This window comes from Leucoraja erinacea, chromosome 4 (assembly GCF_028641065.1).
Source record: "Leucoraja erinacea ecotype New England chromosome 4, Leri_hhj_1, whole genome shotgun sequence".
NCBI lineage: Eukaryota > Metazoa > Chordata > Chondrichthyes > Rajiformes > Rajidae > Leucoraja > Leucoraja erinaceus.
The window spans coordinates 71,213-94,485 of NC_073380.1; the positions used below are offsets into that span (position 1 = coordinate 71,213).

General features: G+C 41.6%; 1 protein-coding gene across 2 annotated transcripts in view; it reads right to left on the reverse strand.

Annotated features, from left to right (window-relative positions):
* Positions 1 to 23,273, reverse strand: part of LOC129696078 (oxidation resistance protein 1-like) — a 239,933-nt gene that overhangs the window by 49,937 nt on the left and 166,723 nt on the right. Inside the window, exon 1 of one of the 2 annotated variants that reach the window (XM_055633486.1) lies at positions 4,178 to 4,560. The exons of the other annotated variant lie outside the window; for it this stretch is intronic. Within the exon in view, the coding sequence (XP_055489461.1) occupies positions 4,178 to 4,322 (145 nt within the window). The 5' untranslated portion in view covers positions 4,323 to 4,560. Of the gene's footprint in view, positions 1 to 4,177; positions 4,561 to 23,273 lie in introns of those variants that run through there. 2 annotated transcript variants of the gene reach the window in all.

Genomic DNA, 23,273 nt, shown 5'->3' on the forward strand with positions numbered 1-23,273 from the left:
TAAAAACTGGAAAAAAAAAAGAATTAAACGGACGGCTACTGGTTAGCAGCCGTTCCCCAAGATGGCTCCTCCTCCTCAATGACTGCATGAAACTAGCTTCTTCCTACATCCTAGTGAATTATATTACAATAAGTACTTCATATCATAATACAGTACATCATATTATGATAAGTACTTTATCCAGAAAGATATTGTGCACATTTTCCAATTCATGTCACACCAATAAAACAAAAGAACCAGATGCACAATGGGAGTAGAAAAATTCAGATCAAAGTTTAGAATAATATTATATAAATATTTTTGCCCTGACTTCACAGCAATTTATAATAATTAGCTACGCACTCATTAGTAAATTTCAAAACAGACAGATTTCAGCAATCTGCAAACAGGAAATCAGAAAGGCGATCTGAAAATCACGCAGGGAATTTGTTCTTGTAGAATTGCAAAAAATACAATGAGTTTCACATTTGCTAAGTGGTAAACAGACCAAGTGCTCATTATCATACCATGCAAAAGCCCTTTTGTGTTCCGAAGAGGAGGAAAATGGAATTACTGTAAATTTCACTAATTCCAACTGGAACTATGACATTACAATGGGCTGTTTCAGGTCTAATTTTCACAGTTCTATTTGTAGGCAAACATGCCATTATGGCAATTGGGAAATCTAAAAATTCAATTAGTGACATAAATAAGTCACCATCATTAACAGCAACAATACTAACTGTTTGTTTAAAAAAAAAAGCGATTTGCATCACAAGGAAATAACACTTACATCTACATCTCTGGTATCCACCAGAATCTGTCATCCTTCAGAACAGGTATATTTGTCCAAAATTGGACCAGATTGTTTACAGCCTCGACATTCATCGTGTGTTGACATGGCGTTGAAGGACGAGAAGCGGATGCAAAGAAGTGGAAGCCAAATAACCGAATGGAAACAAAGCCGAAAATCTAAATAACCGAAAGCGTACAAAGCCGAAATGCTAACCAACCGAAAGGGTGGGACGCCTAAAAGCAAACTAACCGAAAGGGCGGGACGTCTAAAAGCAAACTTACCGAAAGGCCGCTGTGTCGAAACGCCAACTCACTGAAAGACTGCGTCGCCTACAAGCCAACTCATCAAATAGCGGCCCTGCGGAAAAATCTAATAACGGATATGACGTCCCCGGGGGGGGGGGGGGCGCGACTTGTCAGCGATTGGTCCAGACAACCACGTCCATCACATCACTGGCCGATGGAGACGGGAGGGTGGGGGTCATTTTCCCACAAAAGTCATAGGTGACTGGGCACTCTGAACCCGAGCACCAAGTTGTAAGCGGCCAAAGGTGCGCATCTCTCGGGACAGCCTGCACTCTCCCACGGCCGCTCTCCGTCTCGTCTCCCCCGTGCGACCACACTGTGACGGGCTGTGTGTCGGCGGCACCATGTGGAGCAGAGGTGAAAGAACAGCACCTACCAACAATTAAGGTTATATCAACGGGTCGATGATGGAAAGGGTCAAGAGCTTCAAATTCCTGGGCATGCATATTTCCAAAGATCTCTCCTGGTCCCAGAATACTGATGCAATCATAAAAAAGCACATCAGCGCCTCAACTTCCTGAGAAGATTACGGAGAGTTGGTATGTCAAGGAGGACTCTCTTGAACTTCAACAGGTGCACAGTAGAGAGCATGCTGATCGGTTGCATCGTGGCTTGGTTTGGCAACCTGAGCGTCCAGCAGCGGAAAAGGCTGCAAAAAAGTTGTAAACACTGCCCAGTCCATCATCAGCTCTGACCTCCCTACTATCGAGTGGATCTATCACAGTCGCTGCCTCAAAAAGGCTGCCAGCATCATCAAGGACCCACACCATCCTGGCCACACACTCATCTCTCCGCTGCCATCACGTAGAAGGTACAGGAGCCTGAAATCTGCAACATCAGGTTCAGGAACAGCTGCTTCCCCACAGCCATCAGACTATTAAACACAACTTCAAACAAACTCTGAACTATAGCAGCCTTTTGCACTTTATCTGTTTATTTATGTGTGTGTGTATATATATATATATATATTCTATGGTATATGGACACACTGATCTGATCTGTATTTATGCCTACAATATTCTGTTGTGCTGCAGCAAGCAAGAATGTCATTTTCCTATCTGGGACACATGACAATAAACTCTCTGGACTTGACTTGACTTGAGAGAAACCAGCTCTGCCATTTAATAAAGTCAGGACTGATCTGATTTTGTCCTCGTTTTCATTTTCCTGCCTGACTACCATATCTTTCAACCACGCTCCATTAGTTACACATTGCCAAACTGTATACAATCCATTTATTCTATTGATCAGCCATCCATAACATACTATCCCCAAAGTCACAAACTCTTATTCAGTAAATTGTAGAGTGCCATCTCATCAAAGTTCTTCCTGAAATTCCAAATATACTATATCAGCTACTTTCCTTTTAAGAGACAATTGTGTTTAACTGTCATATGTACCTGCAACAAAGCAGTGAAGTTTTTACTTACTGCAACTTAACACTCATTAGCGCAATGACATGCACATAAATATATAATAATTAGTAAAACAATACAATTCATGACTGCAATATTAGTTTACCATAATAGTGCAAAACCAAAGTCCATAGTACAACCAAAAACACAATCCATAGAAGATAATAGTTACTAAGTTACAGAGAAAGGTTGAATAAGTTAGGTCTTTATTCTCTGGAGCGCAGAAGGTTAAGGGGGGACTTGATAGAGGTCTTTAAAATTATGAGAGGGATAGACAGAGTTGATGTGGATCAGCTTTTCCCTTTGAGAATAGGGAAGATTCAAACAAGAGGACATGACTTCAGAATTAAGGGTCAGAAGTTTAGGGGTAACATGAGGGGGAACATGAGGATGGAAAGCGGTGTGGGATGAGCTTCCAGTGGAAGTGGTGGAGGCAGGTTCGTTGGTATCATTTAAAAATAAATTGGATAGGCATATGGATGAGAAGGGAATGGAGGGTTATGGTATGAGTGCAGGCAGGTGGGACTAAGGGAAAAAAAGTTGTGTCGGCACGGACTTGTGGGGCCGAGATGGCCTGTTTCCGTGCTGTAATTGTTATATATGTTAAAACACATTTGTACTCCCTGGCCTTTGACCATGCCTGAGGCTTTGCTTCTGTTTGTGGTGTTTTTGATGTTTCTTTATTTTACATGTCTTTTCCTACTATTACTTTTGATTGTTATTTTTGGTGTGTATTAACTTTTTTGTCAATGATTAGTGATGTACAGCACGTTGTTGCAGCTATGTTTGTTTTTAAAGTGCTCTATAAATAAGATTATTATTATTATTATTATGGTTATATGCATGCCCTGGAGATTAAAACTGTTGACTCTCCCCACAGCCATCACATCAAAGAAAGGTTTGCGGATCCCCAGTTTCTGACATCAACAATCAGTTCCTTTATGTTTAGTTTAATTTAGAGATACAGCACGGGAACATGCCTTTCGGCCCACCGTGTCCACACTGACCAGCGATCCCCGGATTCGGACGAGGCTGAGTCGGGCTGCAAGCGTGAAGCAACCGGTCACCCTGCAAATCTCGGACTCCACACTCTCAGCAGGTCGTGCATACAATCCGGAACACAAAAGGTGGAAACACTCAACAGCTGAGACTGAGGCACCTGCCGAGACTTTCCAGCATTCTCGGGTTTTTTTTACCTCGCATTTGCAGCAGATGCAGAGTTTATATTTCGTGCACAGTCGGCAACTTTTTTGGGAGTCATTAGTCCTTCTCGCCCTCTCCAGCCAGCAGGGGTTGTGCTAACTCTCAATCCCTCTCTGTCAGCCACGGATTACTTCCAGCGTCTATTATTTTAAGAGCAGAAGCGAGTTTGCTTTCCCTAATTCCCACATAAATCAAACTGAAAATGTAAACACAGACATGTTTGCTGAATTCCACATTTAGTTTGCTGAATTCAAGGGGGGAAAAGGATCGCGTTGGGTCTTTCAACAAGTTTGGGTGAACTTCCTTTTCTTAAAACAAAATGACACACACACGCAAAGCGCCATGATTCTGGTCTTTTATTTTCCGGTTTAATAGTGTTCGTGGTGCGGAGACCGGACACATTGTATCTGCTAAGTGTTGAGGATCAGAAGTGTGCAAACTTCGGCAAACAACAAAGTTTGCAAACTTTCCCGACTTACCAATGGAGGTGGTTTGGTGCCCGGCCGTGTCCGTCTCCTTCACAGAGTCCAGGAAATGAACCTCTCGCAAACTAGCCCAGAGTCTGTTGGAAGTTCCCCGCAACAAGCGGGATCCCCGGCCAGAAAAACTGCTGAAATAATCCATGTCCTTTGCCTGCTGACCCTTCAGGAGTGAAATTGCTCGACTTTACATGTCCACTGCCGCCATCTTCGTCCTGAGAACACCTTCAACGCAGTGAAAGATTGATTCACCAATGCAACGACGTGTGTACAGTTCACTGCATGTTTACACTCACACAACGCGCCCCAAAGTCGCTGCAACTCCGCACCAGTCCCACTGCAATCAGCCCTGCCCCGCAAAGACCTCGTGTCAGGTTACGCGTTGTTTTAATTACAATACATTTATTTTTTACGTAAAAGGAGAAATATATTGTCATTACTTTTTTGGCGTTTCTTCGAATATCCCAGCTATTGTTTAAAGTGTCCCATTGTTGCATAGTATGTGGACAAGATTATATTGCAAATCACAAAGTGCCTTAGAGAAGACAAAGCTGTGATGCCATCTTCAACTGCTGCCAACTCTGTTTTTAGTGTTGGAGGCTCAACTAGGATGTGTTGCAAAAGATTATCCACAGCAGTACCATTCCATGGTGGAGTGCGTGAAAGGCTAAAGGGGTTAGTGTGGTGGCAATCAACAAGTTGCTTTGTCTCAGATGCTGGCATCCTTCTTCATTATTGTTGGAGCTACATTCGTTCTTTGGTGTTGAAAGGCTTTGATTCTGTCCTCAGTAGAATTCCTGATTTCTAACCTCCTAGTGTCACGATATTTATCTGATGGGTCTGATCAATAGTAAACCCCAGGATGGTATAGAGTATGAAGATGGTACTACTGCTGACTACAACGATTAGGTGTTTATATTCTCTCATGTCGGAGATAGACATTGTTTGGTCCGAATGTTACTTGCTACAGATCAGCCCAAGATTAAAAAGTGTCGAATAGTCTTCATGAGCACTTAATTTTTTTAGGAGTTTCACATGAAACTAAGCACCAAGTAATCATCAGCTATGAATGCCTTTTCAGAATTTTGTTATGGGGAAGGATGGGGTTTCTATGATCAAGCAATTAAAAATTTGTCAACAAGAGGACATGACTTCAGAATTAAGGGACAGAAGTTTAGGGGTAACATGAGGGGGAACTTCTTTAGAAAGTGAGTGGTAACGGTGTGGAATGAGCTTCCAGTGGAAGTGGTGGAGGCAGGTTCGTTGGTATCATTTAAAAATAAATTGGATAGGCATATGGATGAGAAGGGAATGGAGGGATATGGTATGAGTGCAGGCAGGTGGGACTAAGGGAAAAAAAAGTTGTGTCGGCACGGACTTGAAGGGCCAAGATGGCCTGTTTCCGTGCTGTAATTGTTATATGTTATATATGTTATATGTTAAAATGGTTGAAGTGGGAATATTGCATGCTTCTGCAATGTCTGTCAAAGTACCTAAGGGCCAATGACATGTTGAAACAAACCTACTTTGCTGATCAACTTTGTTTTGTTAGTGGGTGTATTATGTTTGGTGCAGAAGTAACAAGCTTGGAGGGATATGGACCAAGCGCAGGCAGGTGGGACTGGTGTAGCTGGGACATTTTGTTGGTGTGGGCAAGTTGGGCCGAAGGGCCTGTTTCCACACTGTTTCACTCTATGACTAAGTAAACCACACAGTATGATCTGAAGTCTGTGCGTATTAAAGATACTTGTCATGAACCTAGTAGTTCCAGTATCGTGAAGTCAAAGAAAACCAAATCAATATGCCCCCGTTTAGAGAAGCAAATCCACTAATTGAAACATTATCATTTATGTCCAACATATACATCCTGCAGCATCTCAAATGCACCAGCAGTCACTATGATTTCCTTCCATAGGCTAAGGAAGAGAAAAGAATGGCAGTCCCCTTTGACCATACATTTCCTGGAACTATAGATGGCCTCATTGACCACATTCCAATAAATGGTGTGCAAATTTAAGTCCAGTCAATTTCATCACATGGTCAAATTTACGCAAAACAACATTGAGGAGCATAACTAAAATTAGGCCTAGGGTTACACAAATAATGGGGGTAACTTGAATAGGACATGGGGGATCTTATAGAAACTTACAGAATTCTTAAGGGGTTGGACAGGCTAGATGCAGGAAGGTTATTCCCGATGTTGGGGAAGTCCAGAACTAGGGGTCACAGTTTAAGGATAAGAGGGAAGTCTTTTAGGACCGAGATGAGAAAATCATTTTTTACACAGAGAGTGGTGAATCTGTGGAATTCTCTGCCACAGAAGGTGGTTGAGGCCAGTTCATTGGCTCTATTTAAGAGGGAGTTAGATGTGGCCCTTGTGGCTAAAGGGATCAAGGGGTATGGAGAGAAGGCAGGGATGGGATACTGAGTTGGATGATCAGCCATGATCATATCGAATGGCGGTGCAGGCTCGAAGAGCCGAATGGCCTACTCCTACAGCTATTTTCTATGTTTCTATGTTTCTATAAGGATTGAAATAAAATCTACAATCCCAGATCAAACTTTGCACGCCAATAATACCTAATTAAAAGGCTTTGGGAAGTTGTTCCCATATTTGTTCGTCACTCTTTCTTGCGTCGTACTGTTGCATTGGAAAAAACAGTTCCCAGTAGGATAGGCCCCACTTAGTTATGAAGTATAAGTTGCAGAATTCACTTGCCCCAGAATAGTATTGACAACTGGTGAGGCCCTGTCCCCCGATTCATCAGCTGTCAAAACAGTCATTCAAATGTAAAATTCTGTGAATCTCTTTGGAATTTACAAATAATCTAAAACACACAGGCATTATTAAAAGAGTTATTTTTTAAATGTGAAAGGAAAGCATTAGAAAGATAAATACAACTTTAAAATCAACATCTTCATTAAATTAAATTAGATCAACTAAATTAAATCAAATTAAATAAGTTAACTTGAAACAACTATTCTCCCCATAGCCATCTCATCCCATTGAATTCAACTGGCTTGCTGGAAACTCTAAGTTAGGTTGGCACAAATTCAGCAGACAGGTTTCCCAGCAAAGCACAGAGTAGGGAGGTCTGCACCTTCCTCCACGGAACGCCCAGCATCACTTTTTTTTTAAGCTGCTGCTTTCTTTGCAAACATTATGTCAAACCTAATAAGCATGCAAAAGATATCATAGAATATAACTTCACAAAGGGAGAGCTGCTCGAACATAATTCGGCGAGATATGGGAATTGTTCTATGTTAATGTGTTGTTGGCGAACAAAATAAATAAATCATCATTCAAGAGCACAAACTTAAATTTATATGAGCATGTTTCAAATCCTAAATGATTTCTTGATGTAGAAACAAAGAACTGCAGATGCTGGTTAATGCAAGAAACGTCACAAAATGTTAGTGTAACTCAGTGCGTCAGGCTGCATCCCTGGAGAACATGGATAGGTAAACACAAAATGCTGGAGCAACTTAACGGGACAGGCAGAATTTCCGGATAGAAGAAATTGATGACATTTCGGATCGAGACCCTTCTTCAGACTTAGTCAAAGGAGATAAGGAAGTGTAAGGTGTGAAAATGAGGCATCAAAGGGGATGAGGTTCAAGGGAAATGTTGAATAGATCGTTGCTAACCAGGCCATTGACAACAAAGATGAAATGTAATCAGGGGACAGTCAGACTGGTCGGAGAATTCGGAAGGAGTAGGGATGGAAAGAGAGTGAAAGCAAGGGTTACTTGAAGTTAGAGAAGTCAATGTTCATACCGCTGGGGTGTAAGCTGCCCAAGCAAAATAGGAGGTGCTGTTTCTCCAATTTGTGCTGGGCCTCACTCTGACACTGGAGGAGGCCCAGGACAGAAAGGTCAGTATTGGAATGGGACGGGGAAATAAAGAGTTATAAACCAAGAGATCAGGTAGGTTTAGGTGGATTGAGCGGAGGTTTTCAGTTGAAAGATCGCCAAGCCTGTGCTTGGTCCCGCCGATATATAGGAGTCCACACCTGGAACAGCGGATGCAGTAGATGAGGTTTGAGGAGGTGCAGGTGAACCTCTGCTTTACCTGAAAAGACTGTCACAGGGGCAGTAAATTATCTTGGATTATGTTTACAGCACAGAAACAGGCTGTTGAATCTAGGAGGCCATTGGCCATTGCTGGCGTTGACAGATCTAATGAGCCTCCCATGTTTCCCTCAATCTTTCAAAATATTTCCTATTCCTTCCTTCCTTCCTTCCCAGTTTCTTCTAAAATGCATCTGTGCTATTCACCTCAACTATTCCACATGGTCATAAATGTCATGTTTTATTACTCTCTATGGGAAGATCTATTTACTTTTAGGATATTTTGGTGAATATTGTGAGCCAAAATATCGGAGGTAACCAACAGATGTGCCTTACCACATGCTCTCTTTATGCATTTGCAGCGAAATTTGCTGAAAGTTAGAGATTCATCATCGAATAAGAGTTGGTCTCATTTAAACAGGGAAAATTATGGGATATCTCCTGAGGGAAGTGCTGCAGATGCTGGCACCCATAAATATAAGCTGAAAATACAGGAAATAATCAGTAGATCAGGTAGAAACTTTGATGATAAACTGTTAATGTTTCAAGTTCATGACCTATCCAGAATTTTCTATTTATATTTTTGGGTTGCTAGCATTTGAGGCATTTCATCAGTGCTTAGAAAAGTTGGAGATAAAAAAAAAAACTAATGAGTATTGAGGAGGGGATGATTCCACATGGTCATAAAAGGGAATGTTTTTGATTACTGGAGACAGAACAAAATAGAATACATTAGCTAAAGGATTTTGGTGGCAAAATTGTGGCCATTTAGAGTGAGGATCGGTTAATGTCACCAACAGATATAGGAATATAATAAATAACCATATAGTTTGGGAGGTTTGATCAGCAGTAAGGATCAGGCCAGTCTCCACCCGAGTCTAGTTCCAGGAGCAGAATTTGGACATTAGCCCATCAAGTCTACTCCCATTCAATAGACAATAGACAATAGATAATAGACAATAGGTGCAGGAGTAGGCCATTCGGCCCTTCGAGCCAGCACCACCATTCAATGTGATCATGGCTGATCATCGCCAATCAGCACCCCGTTCCTACCTTCTCCCCATATCCCCTGACTCCGCTATCTTTAAGGGCCCTATCTTTTTTTTTTGAAAATATTTTTTATTGGAGATAGGTACATAACCTATTACATCATTACAGTCTTACATTTTTAAATTGATAATATTGTCAGTTATTATTACATTGTCTCCAATACCTTTTGCCTTTTTCTTCATTTTTTTAAACTAGATAGAACCTTAGATAGATGAAGTAAAGAATGAAAAGAAAGAGAAGAAAAAAAAACAACAAAAACACAAAAAAAAAGAAAAAAAGATCGAAAGAAGAGTTGATCTCATTTAAAATAAAAACTGTTCGAGAAATTTATTAAATATCTCCTGAGGGATGTTCTGCAGAAGAGTATAGCACCCATAAATATAACCTGCTAAAAGGTTCCTGTGCTGAACTATTCTGACCCTTTAAGTATCAATAAAGAAAGACCATATTCCAACGAATAAACCTGTTTGTCCAACAGGATGACCTATTCTTTCAGAAGGTCTCCGTATTTCTATAATTTGGTGTGGGGGCCGTAGGGCCTTTCCAAAATTTTAGAATTTCATTTTTTTCCTGTTATTAAACTATAATCAATAATGTTTCTTTGTGTTATTCTAAATGTTTGATTTAATTCTAATATTCCGAGTATTATTAATTTTGGATCTGGGTCCAATGTGTGTTGGTTACTAAGATATTATACTGAAACATATTTACCCAGAATTTTTTAATTTTTATACAGTTTGCAAAAATATGAGATAATGTAGCTTCTAAATGTTGACATTTATCACATATAGGTTAATGGACAGAAAAATTTTATGTAGTTTAGGAATAAATATATGTATTACTTTAAATTGTATTAGAGAATGTCTGGCGTTTAGTGAACACTGAAGGTATGTGTGCCAAACTCTCTTCCCAAGTATCATTCGTTAGGACTTGATTTAATTCTTCATGCCCATCAAGTCTACTCTAAGTCCGTCAAGGAATGTCACTGTCTAATAAGATAATATATATAAGATATTAATTTTTCTGTATTAGGATGTTTGTTCCAACATTCATCAAGAATTTCTGAGTTTCTAATTCGAAAATTTTGAGAGTTCGATTTTACATAATCTCTAAGTTGAAGATATCTGAAATAATCATTTCCTCGAAATCCATAAGTCCATAAGGGCCCTATCTAGCTCTCTCTTGAAAGCATTCAGAGAACCGGCCTCCACCGCCCTCTGAGGCAGAGAATTCCACAGACTCGCCTATGTGAGAAAAAGTGTTTCCTCGTCTCCATTCTAAATGGCTTACTCCTTATTCTCAAACTGTGGCCCATGGTTCTGGACTCTCCCAACATCGGGAACATGTTTCTTGCCTCTAGCGTGTCCAAACCCTTAACAATCGTATATGTTTCAATGCTATCTTTTCCTCTCAACCCCATTTTCCTACCTTCTCCCCTTAACCTCTGACACCTGTACTAATCAAGAATCTTTCACCTCCGCCTTAAAAATACCCCCCAAAAAATTGGCCTTCAGTCTTCTGTGGCAATGAAGTCCACAGATTCACCAAAGAAATTCCTCCTCATCTCCGTTCTAAAGGTACATCCTTTTATTTTGAGGCCATCGTCATATCATCTGCAAATTTGGCCACAAACCCTTCAATTCCCTCATCCAAACCATTGGTATACAACATGAAGAGTAGCGACCCCAACATTGACCCCTGCAGAACACCGCTAGTCACTGGCATCCAACCAGAAAAAGTCCCCTTTATTACCACTCTTTGCCTTCTGCTATCCAGCAAACCTGCTATCTCTGTCTGATACCCTGGGCTCCCATCTTCTTTAATAGCCCCATGTGCGGCACCTTATCAAAGGCTTTCTGAAAATCCAGGTAAATAACATTCACTGACTCTTTTGTCTATCCTGCCATGATCACATTGAATGGCAGTGCTGGCTTGAAGGGCCGAATGGCCTACTCCTTCACCTATTGTCTATTGTCTATAGCTAGAGTGGTCATACAGTGTAGAAACACCCCTTTGACCCAACTTGCCCACGGCAACATGTCACATCTACACTAGTCCCATCCGTCTGCGTTTGGGGCATATCCCTCTGAACCTATCCTATCCATGTACCAGTCTAAATGTTTCTTAAATGTTGTGATAGTACCTGCCTTAACTACCTCCTCTGACTGCTCGTTCCAAACAGCCACCAACCTTTGTGTAACAAGTTACCCTGCAGGTTCCTATTAAATCTTCCCCCCTTCACCATAAACCTATGTCCTCTGGTTCTCGATTCTCCTACTCTGGGTGTTTTACCCAATGTATTCCTCTCATGATTTTGTCCACCTCTCTAAGATCACCCCTCAGCCTCCTGCGCTCCAAGGTATATAGAGTCCTAGCCTGCTCAACCTCTCCGACGAGACCTGGCCACATCCTCGTAAATTTTCTCTGCGCCCTTTCAAGCTTCACGACATCTTTCCTATAACATGGTGTTGTAGTGGCCTGGACGAGGTCAGGAAAAGGCCAGATGCCAGGCAGGTTCAGAAGTCGTTTTAATGAATCATGGCAAACACACAGAACCCCCCCCCCCCCCCCCCCCCCCCCCCCCCCCCCCCCCCCAGCTACCGGGAAACCCCGTGGGCAGACAATCGTCCCTGTCCCTCAAGAGCTGAGGGGGATGACCCAAGGAGTGGCCTAATCCCCAGGGATGCCACAGTATCCAAAACTGAACATAATCCTCTAAATGCAGCCTCACCAACGTTGTATAGAACTACATCATGTACTTCCTACTTCAATACCGAATAATCTGACTGACGAAGGCCCATGTGCTGAAAGCCTTTCTACCTGTGATGCTACTTTCAATGAATTATGAACCTGCACTCCGTGTGGTGTGGGTCTTTGAAGATGAGATGCTTTTTTGAAGTAGTGCCTCCTGTTAATCCCGAAAATGGTGGGAAGGTCAATATCCATGAAAATCTGGGTAAAGTACACTGCTTCCCACAGCCTTCTTTGTGCCTGAGTGTTTGATTACTAAACCAGGTCATGATGCAACCAGTCAGTATGCTCTCTACTGTACACCTGTAGAAGTTTGATGGACTATTCGGCAGCATTCCAAACCTCCCCAATTATGTATGAAAGTAGAGGCATTGATGAGCTTTCATTGTGAATCATTAACCCACGGATCACAGAACAAATGTTTCAGGAACATACTGAAATTTTAGTAAGCCCTGTTGAGAGCAGTTCTGAAACATTGTGTACAGGTCTGATGTTTTACCCAAGAAAGGATAAAGCTGTGGGAGAGAGTGCAATGATTCCTGGACTGACCTCTGCTCTCTAATTTAGAAGAATGAGTGGTGATCTCATTGGATTATTCAAACTTCTCATGTGGTTTGACAGGGTAGAAGTACAGATAATATTTCCCTTGGTTGTAGTGTCTGGGGTCACAAGGTCTCAATTGAAGGAGTCAGTCATTTAGGACTGAGATGAGACAAAAAAAAATCACCCAGAAGGTGGTGATTCTTTGAAACTCTCCCCCCAAGTGGTTTATGGAATTACTGGAATGAAAAAATAAAGCAAGTGGCTCAGAGGTGAATGATACGCTATGATCTTAGTGAAAGTCAGTACTTCTGATGTTATTATGAACTGAACATCACTTGCCCACTCTGTCAGCCCATGTCCTCCTGCAGTCAATCAGTTTAAAACATTTCAAAGATTGTTGAACATAGAACATAGAACAGTACAATACAAGGACAGGCCCTTTGGCCCCCGGTGTCAATGCTAAACATGATGCCAAAACCATCACCTACAGTGGCTTGCAAAAGTATTCATACCCCTTGAACTTTTCCACATTTTGTCACGTTACAACCACAAACGTAAATGTATTTTATTGGGATTTTATGTGATAGACCAACACAAAGTGGCGCATAATTGTGAAGTGGAAGGAAAATGATACATGGTTTTCAAATTTTTTTACAAATAAAAAACTGAAAAGTGTGGCGTGCAAAAGTATTCAGCCCCCTTTACTCTGATACCCCTAAATAAAATCCAGTGCAACCAATTACCTTCAGAAGTCACCTAATTTGTAAATAGAGTCCACTTGGGTGTAATCTAATCTCAGTATAAATACAGCTGTTCTGTGAAGGCCTCAGAGGTTTGTTAGAGAACATTAGTGAACAAACAGTGTTATGAAGCACAAGGAACACACCAGAGAGGTCAAGGATAAAGTTGTGGAGAAGTTTAGAGCAGGGTTGGGTTATAAAAAAATATCCTAAGCTTTGAACATCTCACGGAGCACTGTTCAATCCATCATCCGAAAATGGAAAGAGTATGGCACAACTGCAAACTTACCAAGACATGGCCGTCGACCTAAACTGACAGGCCGGGCAAGGAGAGCATTGATCAGAGATCCACCAGCTCAGGTGGGAGAATCTGTCCACAGGACAACTATTAGTTGTGCACTCCACAAATCGGGCCTTTATGGAAGAGTGGCAAGAAAAAAGCCATTGTTGAAAAAAAGCCATAAGAAGTCTCGTTTGCAGCTTGCCACAAGCCATGTGGGGGATACAGCAAACATGTGGAGGAAGGTGCTCTGGTCAGATGAGACCAAAATTGAAGTTTTTGGCCTAAATGCAAAACGCTATGTGTGGCGGAAAACTAACACTGCACATCACCCTGAACACACCATCCCCACTGTGAAACATGGTGGTGGCAGCATCATGCTGTGGGGATGCTTTTCTTCAGCAGGGACAGGGAAGCTGGTCAGAGTTGATGGGAAGATGGATGGAACCAAATACAGGGCAATCTTGGAAGAAAACCTGTTAGAGTCAGCAAAAGACTTGAGACTGGGGTGGAGGTTCATCTTCCAGCAGGACAACGACCCTAAACATACAGCCAGAGCTACAATGGAATGGTTTAGATCAAAGCATATTCATGTGTTAGAATGGCCCAGTCAAAGTCCAGACCTAAATCCAATTGAGAATCTCTGGCAAGACTTGAAAATTGTTGTTCACAGACGCTCTCCATCCAATCTGACTTTATTTGAGCTATTTTGCAAAGAAGAATAGGCAAAAATTTCAGTCTCTAGATGTGCAAAGCTGGTAGAGACATACCCCAAAAGACTTGCAGCTGTAATTGCAGCGAAAGGTGGTTCTACAAAGTATTGACGCAGGGGGGCTGAATACTTTTGCACGCCACACTTTTCAGTTTATTATTGGTAAAAAATTTGAAAACCATGTATCATTTTCCTTCCACTTCACAATTATGCACCACTTTGCGTTGGTCTATCACATAAAATCCCAATAAAATACATTTACATTTGTGGTTGTAACGTGACAAAATGTGGAAAAGTTCAAGCGGTATGAATACTTTTGCAAGCCACTGTATCTACCTGCACATAACCTATACCCAACATTGCCTGCACATTTATGTGTCTACAATTTCAAATACCGCTAATGTATTTGCTTCAACCACTACCCCAGCAGCAGTTTATGTCTATAAATCTTATAGCGCAGAGTCATATCTATTTTATTTGTAATGTGCAGTATTTGTAGCAATGACTTCTGGGGGGAAACTACTGCCTTCCATTCTCCACTGTGGATCACAAATGTTCACTGCTGCTCTCCGCTTTCTGCCCATTGGTTTTATTGCTTGGTACTAAACCCTTAATTCCATGTGCCTAAATTTTCCCATGCATCTTTTATATATTTTTTTTAACAAAAAACTTTAGAAAATCCTCAGGTCTTTATTTGTGAAACACTAAAGGGCCTGTCCCACCAGCATTCGACATCAATCGGGATAAACTAAAGCAACTTCCCTTTAACAAATTCATAAGATCTCATTTAATTCAATTCAAACTTCTCAAAGTGCCCTTTCCAGATCAAAAGACAATGTGCTGGAGGAACTCAGTGAGTTAGGCAACAACTGTAGTGGGAATATATAATGTTTCCGGTCAGGACCTGAGTGTCCAGGTCTTGACAGGACATACCTTAGGACATTGAGGGACGTTAGTGTAGAAATAGCAGGGGATATGACAGAAATATTTCAAATGCCAAATGGGGAGCGAGAATTGGAAGAGCAAATATGTAAGGAGATTGCAGATATTAGTAGTAAGCACAAGGTAGTGGTTGTGGGAGATTTCAATTTTCCACACAAAGACTGAGAAACACATTCTGTAAATGGGCTGGATGGGTTGGAGTTTGTAAAATGTGTGCAGGATAGTTTTTTGCAGCAATACATAGAAGTACCTACTAGAGAAGGGGTGGTGCTGGACCTCCTGTTAGGAAATGAGACGGGTCAGGTGGCAGAGGTATGCGTTGGGGAACAGTTCGGGACCAGTGATCACAATACCATTAGTTTCAGAACTGGACCTATGGTTGAGATTTTTGATTGGAGAAAGGCTAACTTTGAGGAGATGCGAAAGAATTTAAAAGGAGTAAATTGGGACATTTTGTTTTATGGGAAAGATGTGGAAGAGAAATGGAGGACATTTAAAGGTGAAATTTTAAGAGTACAGGAATCTTTATGTCCCTGTTCGGTTGAAAGGAAATAGTAAAAATTGGAAAGAGCCATGGTTTTCAAGGGAAATTGGACACTTGGTTCGGAAAAAGAGAGAGATCTACAATAATTATAGGCAGCATGGAGTAAATGAGGTGCTTGAGGAGTATAAAGAATGTAAAAAAAATCTTAAGAAAGAAATTAGAAAAGCTAAAAGAAGATATGAGATTGCTTTGACAAGTAAGGTGAAAGTAAATCCAAAGGGTTTCTACAGCTATATTTATAGCAAAAGGATAACGAGGAATAAAATTGGTCCATTAGAGAGTCAGAGTGGACAGCTATCTGCAGAGCCAAAAGAGATGGGGGAGATATTGAACAATGTATTTACTTCGGTATTCACCAAGGAGATGGATATTAAATTATGTGAGTTAAGGGAAACAAGTAGAGTAGCTATGGAAACTATGAGATTCAAAGAAGAGGAAGTACTGACACTTTTGAGAAATATAAAAGTGGATAAGTCTCCAGGTCCGAACAGGATATTCCCTAGGACATTGAGGGAAGTTAGTGTAGAAATAGCCGGGGCTATGACAGAAATATTTCAAATGTCATTAAAAACGGGAATAGTGCCGGAGGATTGGCGTGCTGCGCATGTTGTTCCATTGTTTAAAAAGGGTTCTAAGAGCAAACCTAGCAATTATAGACCTGTTAGTTTGACGTCAGTGGTGGGCAAATTAATGGAATGGGTACTTAGAGATAATATATATAAGCATCTGGATAAACAGGGTCTGATTAGTCAACATGGATTTGTGCCTGGAAGGTCATGTTTGACTAATCTTCTTTAATTTTTTGAAGAGGTTACTCGGGAAATTGATGAGGGTAAAGCATTGAAGTTGTATATATGGACTTCAGTAAGGCCTTTGACAAGGTTCCTCACGGAAGGCTGGTTAAGAATGTTCAAATGTTGGGTATTAATGGTGGAGTGGCAAAATGGATTCAGCAGTGGCTGAATGGGAGATGCCAGAGATTAATGGTGGATGGTTGTTTGTCAGGTTGGAGGCCAATGACTAGTGGGGTGCCTCAGGGATCTGTGTTGGGTCCACTGTTGTTTGTCATGTACATCAATGATCTGGATGATGGTGTGGGAAATTGGATTAGTAAGTATGCAGATGATACTAAGATAGGTGGGGTTGTGGATAATGAAGTAGATTTTCAAAGTTTACAGAGAGATTTAGGCCATTTGGAAGAGTGGGCTGAAAGACGGCAGATGGAGTTTAATGCTGATTAGTGTGAGGTGCTACATCTTGGCAGGACAAATCAAAATAGGACGTACATGGTAATTGGTAGCAAATTGAGGAATGCAGTTGAACAGAGGGATCTAGGAATAACTGTGCATAGTTCCCTGAAGATGGAATCTCATGTAGATAGGGCGGTAAAGAAAGCTTTTGATGTGCTGGCCTTTATAAATCAGAGCATTGAGTACAGAAGTTGGGATGTAATGTTAAAATTGTACAAGGCATTGGTGAGGCCAATTCTGGAGTACGGTGTATAATTTTGGTCGCCAAATTATAAGAAAGATGTCAACAAAATAGAGAGAATACAAAGGAGATTTACTAGAAAGTTGCCTAGGTTTCAGCACCTAAGTTACAGAGAAAGGTTGAACAAGATATGTATTTATTCTTTGCAGCGCAGGAGGTTGAGGGGGGACTTGATAAAGGTCTTTAAAATGATGAGAGGGATAGACAGAGTTGACGTGGATAAGAGTAGGGAAGATTCAAACAAGAGGACATGATTTGACCAATTAAGGGACAAAAGTTCAGGGGTAACATGAGGGGGAACTTCTTTACTTAGAGAATGGTAGCTGTGTGGAATGAGCTTCCAGTGGAAGTGGTGGAGGCAGGTTCGATTTTATCATTTAAAAATAAATTGGATAGGTAAATGGACGGGAAAAGAATGGAGGGTTATGGTCTGAGTCAGGCACGTGCCGTGAGTAATTACTCAAGGTAGGCAGGCGGCTTTTTAAAAAAATCTTAAACTGCGCACGCGCAGATTGTTCTCACCTTAAAAATAAAATTAAAAAATAAGTAACAATTCAATTTGCCCAAGGCTTCAAAATATGCTTCATTTTTTAATTACTGAATGGGTGGGGGATGGAGGATGAAGGCAGATGGAGAGATGGTGGGAAAAACGGGAGCACACCGGGACATTGAATCAGTTGCCATCTTTATTGAATCACAATACTAATTCAAGGGTCCAATTGGAGGAAGAGTTCCTTTCACAGCGTGTGGAGAGTCTGTGCCAGGAGTTAAAGATGCGGGGAGGGCAGGAGTGTTGAGAAGGAGGGGGTCGGAGACCTTATCAGTCTCCGGGCACGGACACCAGAACTGGCCACCACTTCCAGGGAGGGAAGCAGCTCGCGTGGCTGCGAGCGGCCGCCGGGACCCGACAGCAGAACCGGCTGCCACTTCAGCGCCTTCTGCCGGCTTATTCACCTCTGGCAGTGTTCTCCGTCTGAACATCTCTCACATGCCGCTTGCCGGCTTCACACATGTCAGTTGCTTCCCGCCAATCCTTAAATTCCCACAGCCGAGTAACCTCAATTGGTCCCTTGAGCGCTGTCGGAATTTAAGGATTTGCGGGAAGCTGGCCGGCCGGCGAGCGGCAGGTGAGAGATGTTCCTCGGAAGTGGAGGTTAGTTCTGCTGTCCGTGTTCGGAGCACTGCGGCAGCCACCCAAGCTAATTCACTCCCCGGCCACAATGCAGTGGCTCCGTGCCCGAGCATCGCAAGTGGGTTACTGGCCTCGATCCCCTCCTTCACAACGCTCCTGCCCTCCCCGCAAATTTACCCCGGGCCAGACTCCTCAAACACTGTGAAAGGAGCTCTTCCCCCCACCCACCCCGGGAAATACACTATTTAAAAACATAAAGTACCAAGAAATGTACTTACCGCGGTATAGGTACACAAACTCCATTCTTCTCTCTTTGCTTCCTAACACACCCTTCAGACAATGACAATCCATATCTGAAAAACCCGCCATGAAATCTGCGCTGCGCATGCGCAGTACAACAAAGGCAGAATTTCAGCTGCCTTCAGCTCCGCTTGAAATTGACGGCTCGAAGCAGCGCTGACGGCACGTGGGCTGCACAGACCTTCCCGTGTTACATGCTGCGGTTAAAAGGCACGGAGAATTGTGCCTACCTATGAGATCGATCTCTTAGATAGGCATAATTCTCCCATGCCTTTAATATTTATATTTAATGATTACCATGTCGTAACTTTAGTCAGGGTAGGTAGTGCCTACCTTGCCGGCACGTACCTGGTCTGAGTGCAGGTAGATGGGACTAAGTGAGAGTAAGTGTTCGGCACGGACTGGAAGGGCCGAGATGGACCGTTTCCGTGCTGTAATTGTTATATGGTTATATAGTTATAGGACACATCACAAGCTCTTCAACACTTAAATAACTTTCAAATTCTAAGCTCTCATCACCTCATCTTTGCCATGGACGCACAGTCCCTTTACACCTCTATTCCCCAGCAGGATCTTCCTTGTACAGAGACCCAGTCAATTCCCCTCAACCAACACTCCCCAGGACATGGCAGAATTTTCCTCACTTTCAACAACTTATCTTTTAACTCCACATACTTTCCTTGGATGTAGCCATGAGCATTCACATGGCCCCAGCTATGCTGAGATTTTGTTGGCTATACTATACACTCCTTGTTCCAAATATAGCCCGGCACCACCCACTCCTTAACTCCTTCTCAGCCATGTCAGTGATTCTTTGGGGCTGTGCCTTGCACAACTCAATATTATCAGTTTTACTATTAACATCCACCCTGACTTCAAATTCACACCTGTGATACATGCGTACCCTTTCTCAGTCTCTCTGTCTCTATCACACAGGCGACAGACTATGTGCTGATGTCTATTACAAACCCTCCGACTCCCAAAGTTTTTTTCCCCACAAAGGGTCCTAACCCAAACTATCTGTAACACTGGGTGCGTGATTGGTAATATTTTAGTGAACCATATTATGTATGCAGATGATCTTGTGGTCTTTAGTCCATCTAGCGCTGGTCTCCAGCAGCTCCTTACTATATGTTCCATGCATGGTGTGGAACATGACATTAAATATAATGCTAGTAAGAGTGCTGTTATGGTCTGTAGAACCAAAGAGGATAAATGCCTAAAATATCCTGTTTTTAAATTGTCTGACAACAATCTTGGTGTCTGTAATAAGATAAAATATCTAGGGCATATTATTACAGAACAAATGACAGATGATGAGGATATTTATAGGCCACGACGCATGCTGTATGTACAGGCGAATATTCTCTTGCGTAAATTTGGTGCGTGTGCAGATGTGGTGAAGATGTCGCTATTTAGAGCATACTGCACACCACTCTACACTGCGCACCTGTGGTCGAACTATTTAAAGACAAGTATGCAGAAACTAAAGGTGGCATATAACGATGCCATGAGAACACTGCTAAGGCAACCTAGATGGTGTAGTGCTAGTAATATGTTTGTGGCTGCAGGAGTCAGTACTTTAGAAGCTGTCCTAAGACACCACATGTATAAATTCATTTGCAGGATAAATGACTCTAAAAATGTTCTTATTGTGGCCTTGACAAACATAAGGGTTAGCACTACATGCTACGAATCCCAGTTGTGGAGACACTGGTATCGTTGTCTCGTTGTAGGACAGTGATCATCTTTTAATCTGGATTTTTAAAACTTAAGTATTGTGGGTTTTTGTTAAATATAAATTATGATGTTTTTATGTGATATACCATGATTTTATATATATTTATGATATTTGATATGTAATGCATTTTTTATGTAATGTTGCCCCTTGTCTGGACCTTGAGTCCGTAATAAAGGTTATTATTATTATTATTATTATTATTATTATTATTATTATTATTATCATCTATCCATTCCCTCCAGAGATGCTGCCAGACCTACTGAGATCCTCCAGCACTTTGTTTTGCCAAAGATTTCAGCATCTGCAGTTTCCTGTGTTGGCTCTGTACAATTTTTCTCGGCTCATTTCATCTTCTCCTACTAAACTGTACTGTTCTATTTTGATTCTATCTGCTTTCATTTCTTTTGCAACATAGTCATCCCTTTCGTGCTGATGAAACTGAGCAGGCACCTCGAGGCTCTAGAGAGGTACCAGCAACACAATCTATTCAAATCCTCCAATTAAAGTCGTGCATTGTAGGAAGGAACTGCAGATGTTGGTTTAAACCATAGACACAAAAGGCTGGAGTAACTCAGCAGATCAGACAATATCTCTGGAGAAAGGGAATGGGTTCATTTTTTTTTTCTATAATCTATCTTTCATTCTTTAGTTCTATCTCACTCTACATCACCAACTATATTTCTCATTTCTATTTCCCCTGACTCTCAGTCTGAAGAAGAGTCTCGATCCGAAACGTCGCCTATTCCTTTTCTCCAGAGATGCTGTCTGGCCCACGGAGTTATTCCAGCTTTTTGTGGCTACCTAAATTAAAGTCATTTGGCACACCACATTGTTTGCATGCCTGATACTAGACTACTGAAGCAGTCATACTTTTCCAAATGTGGCTAATTCTTGACAAACAAATATCAGGTAGTCAGATGAAATGATTCAAGAGGACATGACTTCAGAATTAAGGGACAGAAGTTTAGGGGTAACATGAGTGGGAACTTCTTTACTCAGAGTGGTAGCGGTGTGGAATGAGCTTCCAGTGGAAGTGGTAGCGGCAGGTTCGTTGGTATCATTTAAAAGTAAATTGGATAGGCATATGGATGAGAAGGGAATGGAGGGTTATGGTATGAGTGCAGGCAGGTGGGACTAAGGGAAAAAAGTTGTTCGGCACGGACTTGTAGGGCCGAGATGGCCTGTTTCCGTGCTGTAATTGTTATATGTTATATGTTATAAGTATAAGACTACTTGAAAAAATGTAACATGGCAATCTCTGGCCAATGGCCGTTTAAGGTGAATGAACAACAATGAAGATGACATTCAGAATCTTGAATCGATTGATAAAAAGCGCACAAGAGGTGCCCACCTGCCAAGCTACCCCACCTGCCCCATCATATACCTTGTGCTGCATCTGTGATATAGAGTTCATGGATCTCACATCAGGTGCTGAGTTCCCAGATAAAGCCACAGAACTGGGATGTCAGCAAGTTATTCTTGACTCAAACGGGAGTGCTCAAGAGAAAATTGTACACTTGTTGTAGTTAATATACTCCTGCCGTGATGTTGCTGTATTACCTGGAGGCTCTCTGGAACTAGCTTCTAAGCTAGTAAATATGGGCATTTTAAAACAATGCATGCCTCGGAAACAACACATAATTAAGATGCTAGCCTCCATACAAATTAAATCAAAATAGTCCATGACTACTCTTATATTAAAACTATTCTGAGAATTACTTGCTAAGGTAAGACCACTAATTTCAACTGTATTATTCTGAAAATTATTATTACTATGTGTTAGGCATATTGCAAAACCCTGAAAACTAATTGTATAGCTAATCAGTCAACCCGGAGTGCACATAATTTAGTGTCTCATAAATATTGAAGAAATCAAGTGGCAAGATCAATGTGACAACATTACGTTTACTGTGCTGGTAACTGTATATCAGAACTGCAGAACCAAGGCCACCGTGATGCTGGTGTGAATTGCAGTTCCACATTTATGGGGCAGAGTAGTCTGTCTCTTAATATTATTCAATTATACATATATATATTGATATATGTTGGCCTTTGTGTCTCTCTGCCATGAACATGTTATTATTTCCTCAGATTTATTTTTTGCCTTTTCAAGTTTACTATTTCACCAATAAACAGCAGCAATTCAGAAGAGAGTATGCATTGAAAAGTAAACATAGAAACATAGACAATAGGTGCAGGAGTGGGCCATTCAGCCCTTCGAGCCTGCACCGCCATTCAATATGATCATGGCTGATCATCCAACTCAGTATCCTGTACCTGCCTTCTCTCCATACCCCCTGATCCCTTTAGCCACAAGGGCCACATCTAACTCCCTCTTAAATATAGACGATGAACTGGCCTCAACTACCTTCTGTGGCAGAGTTCCAGAGATTTATCACTCTCTGTGTGAAAAATGTTTTTCTCATCTCGGTCCTAAAAGATTTCCCCTTTATCCTTAAACTGTGACCCCTTGTCCTGGACTTCCCCAACATCGGGAACAATCTTCCTGCATCTAGCCTGTCCAACCCCTTAAGAATTTTGTAAGTTTCTATAAGATCCCCCCTCAATCTTCTAAATTCTAGCGAGCACAAGCCGAGTCTATCCAGTCTTTCTTCATATGAAAGTCATGACATCCCAGGAATCAGTCTGCTGAACCTTCTCTGTACTCCCTCAAAGTATCAAAGTACTAAAGAATGGTCAAGAACTACGCAATTCTGGTGTGTCATAAGTTTACTGAAATGTCAGTCACCACATACTACGCTACATTTATTTATTTGAACATGCCACATCTCTAAAGAA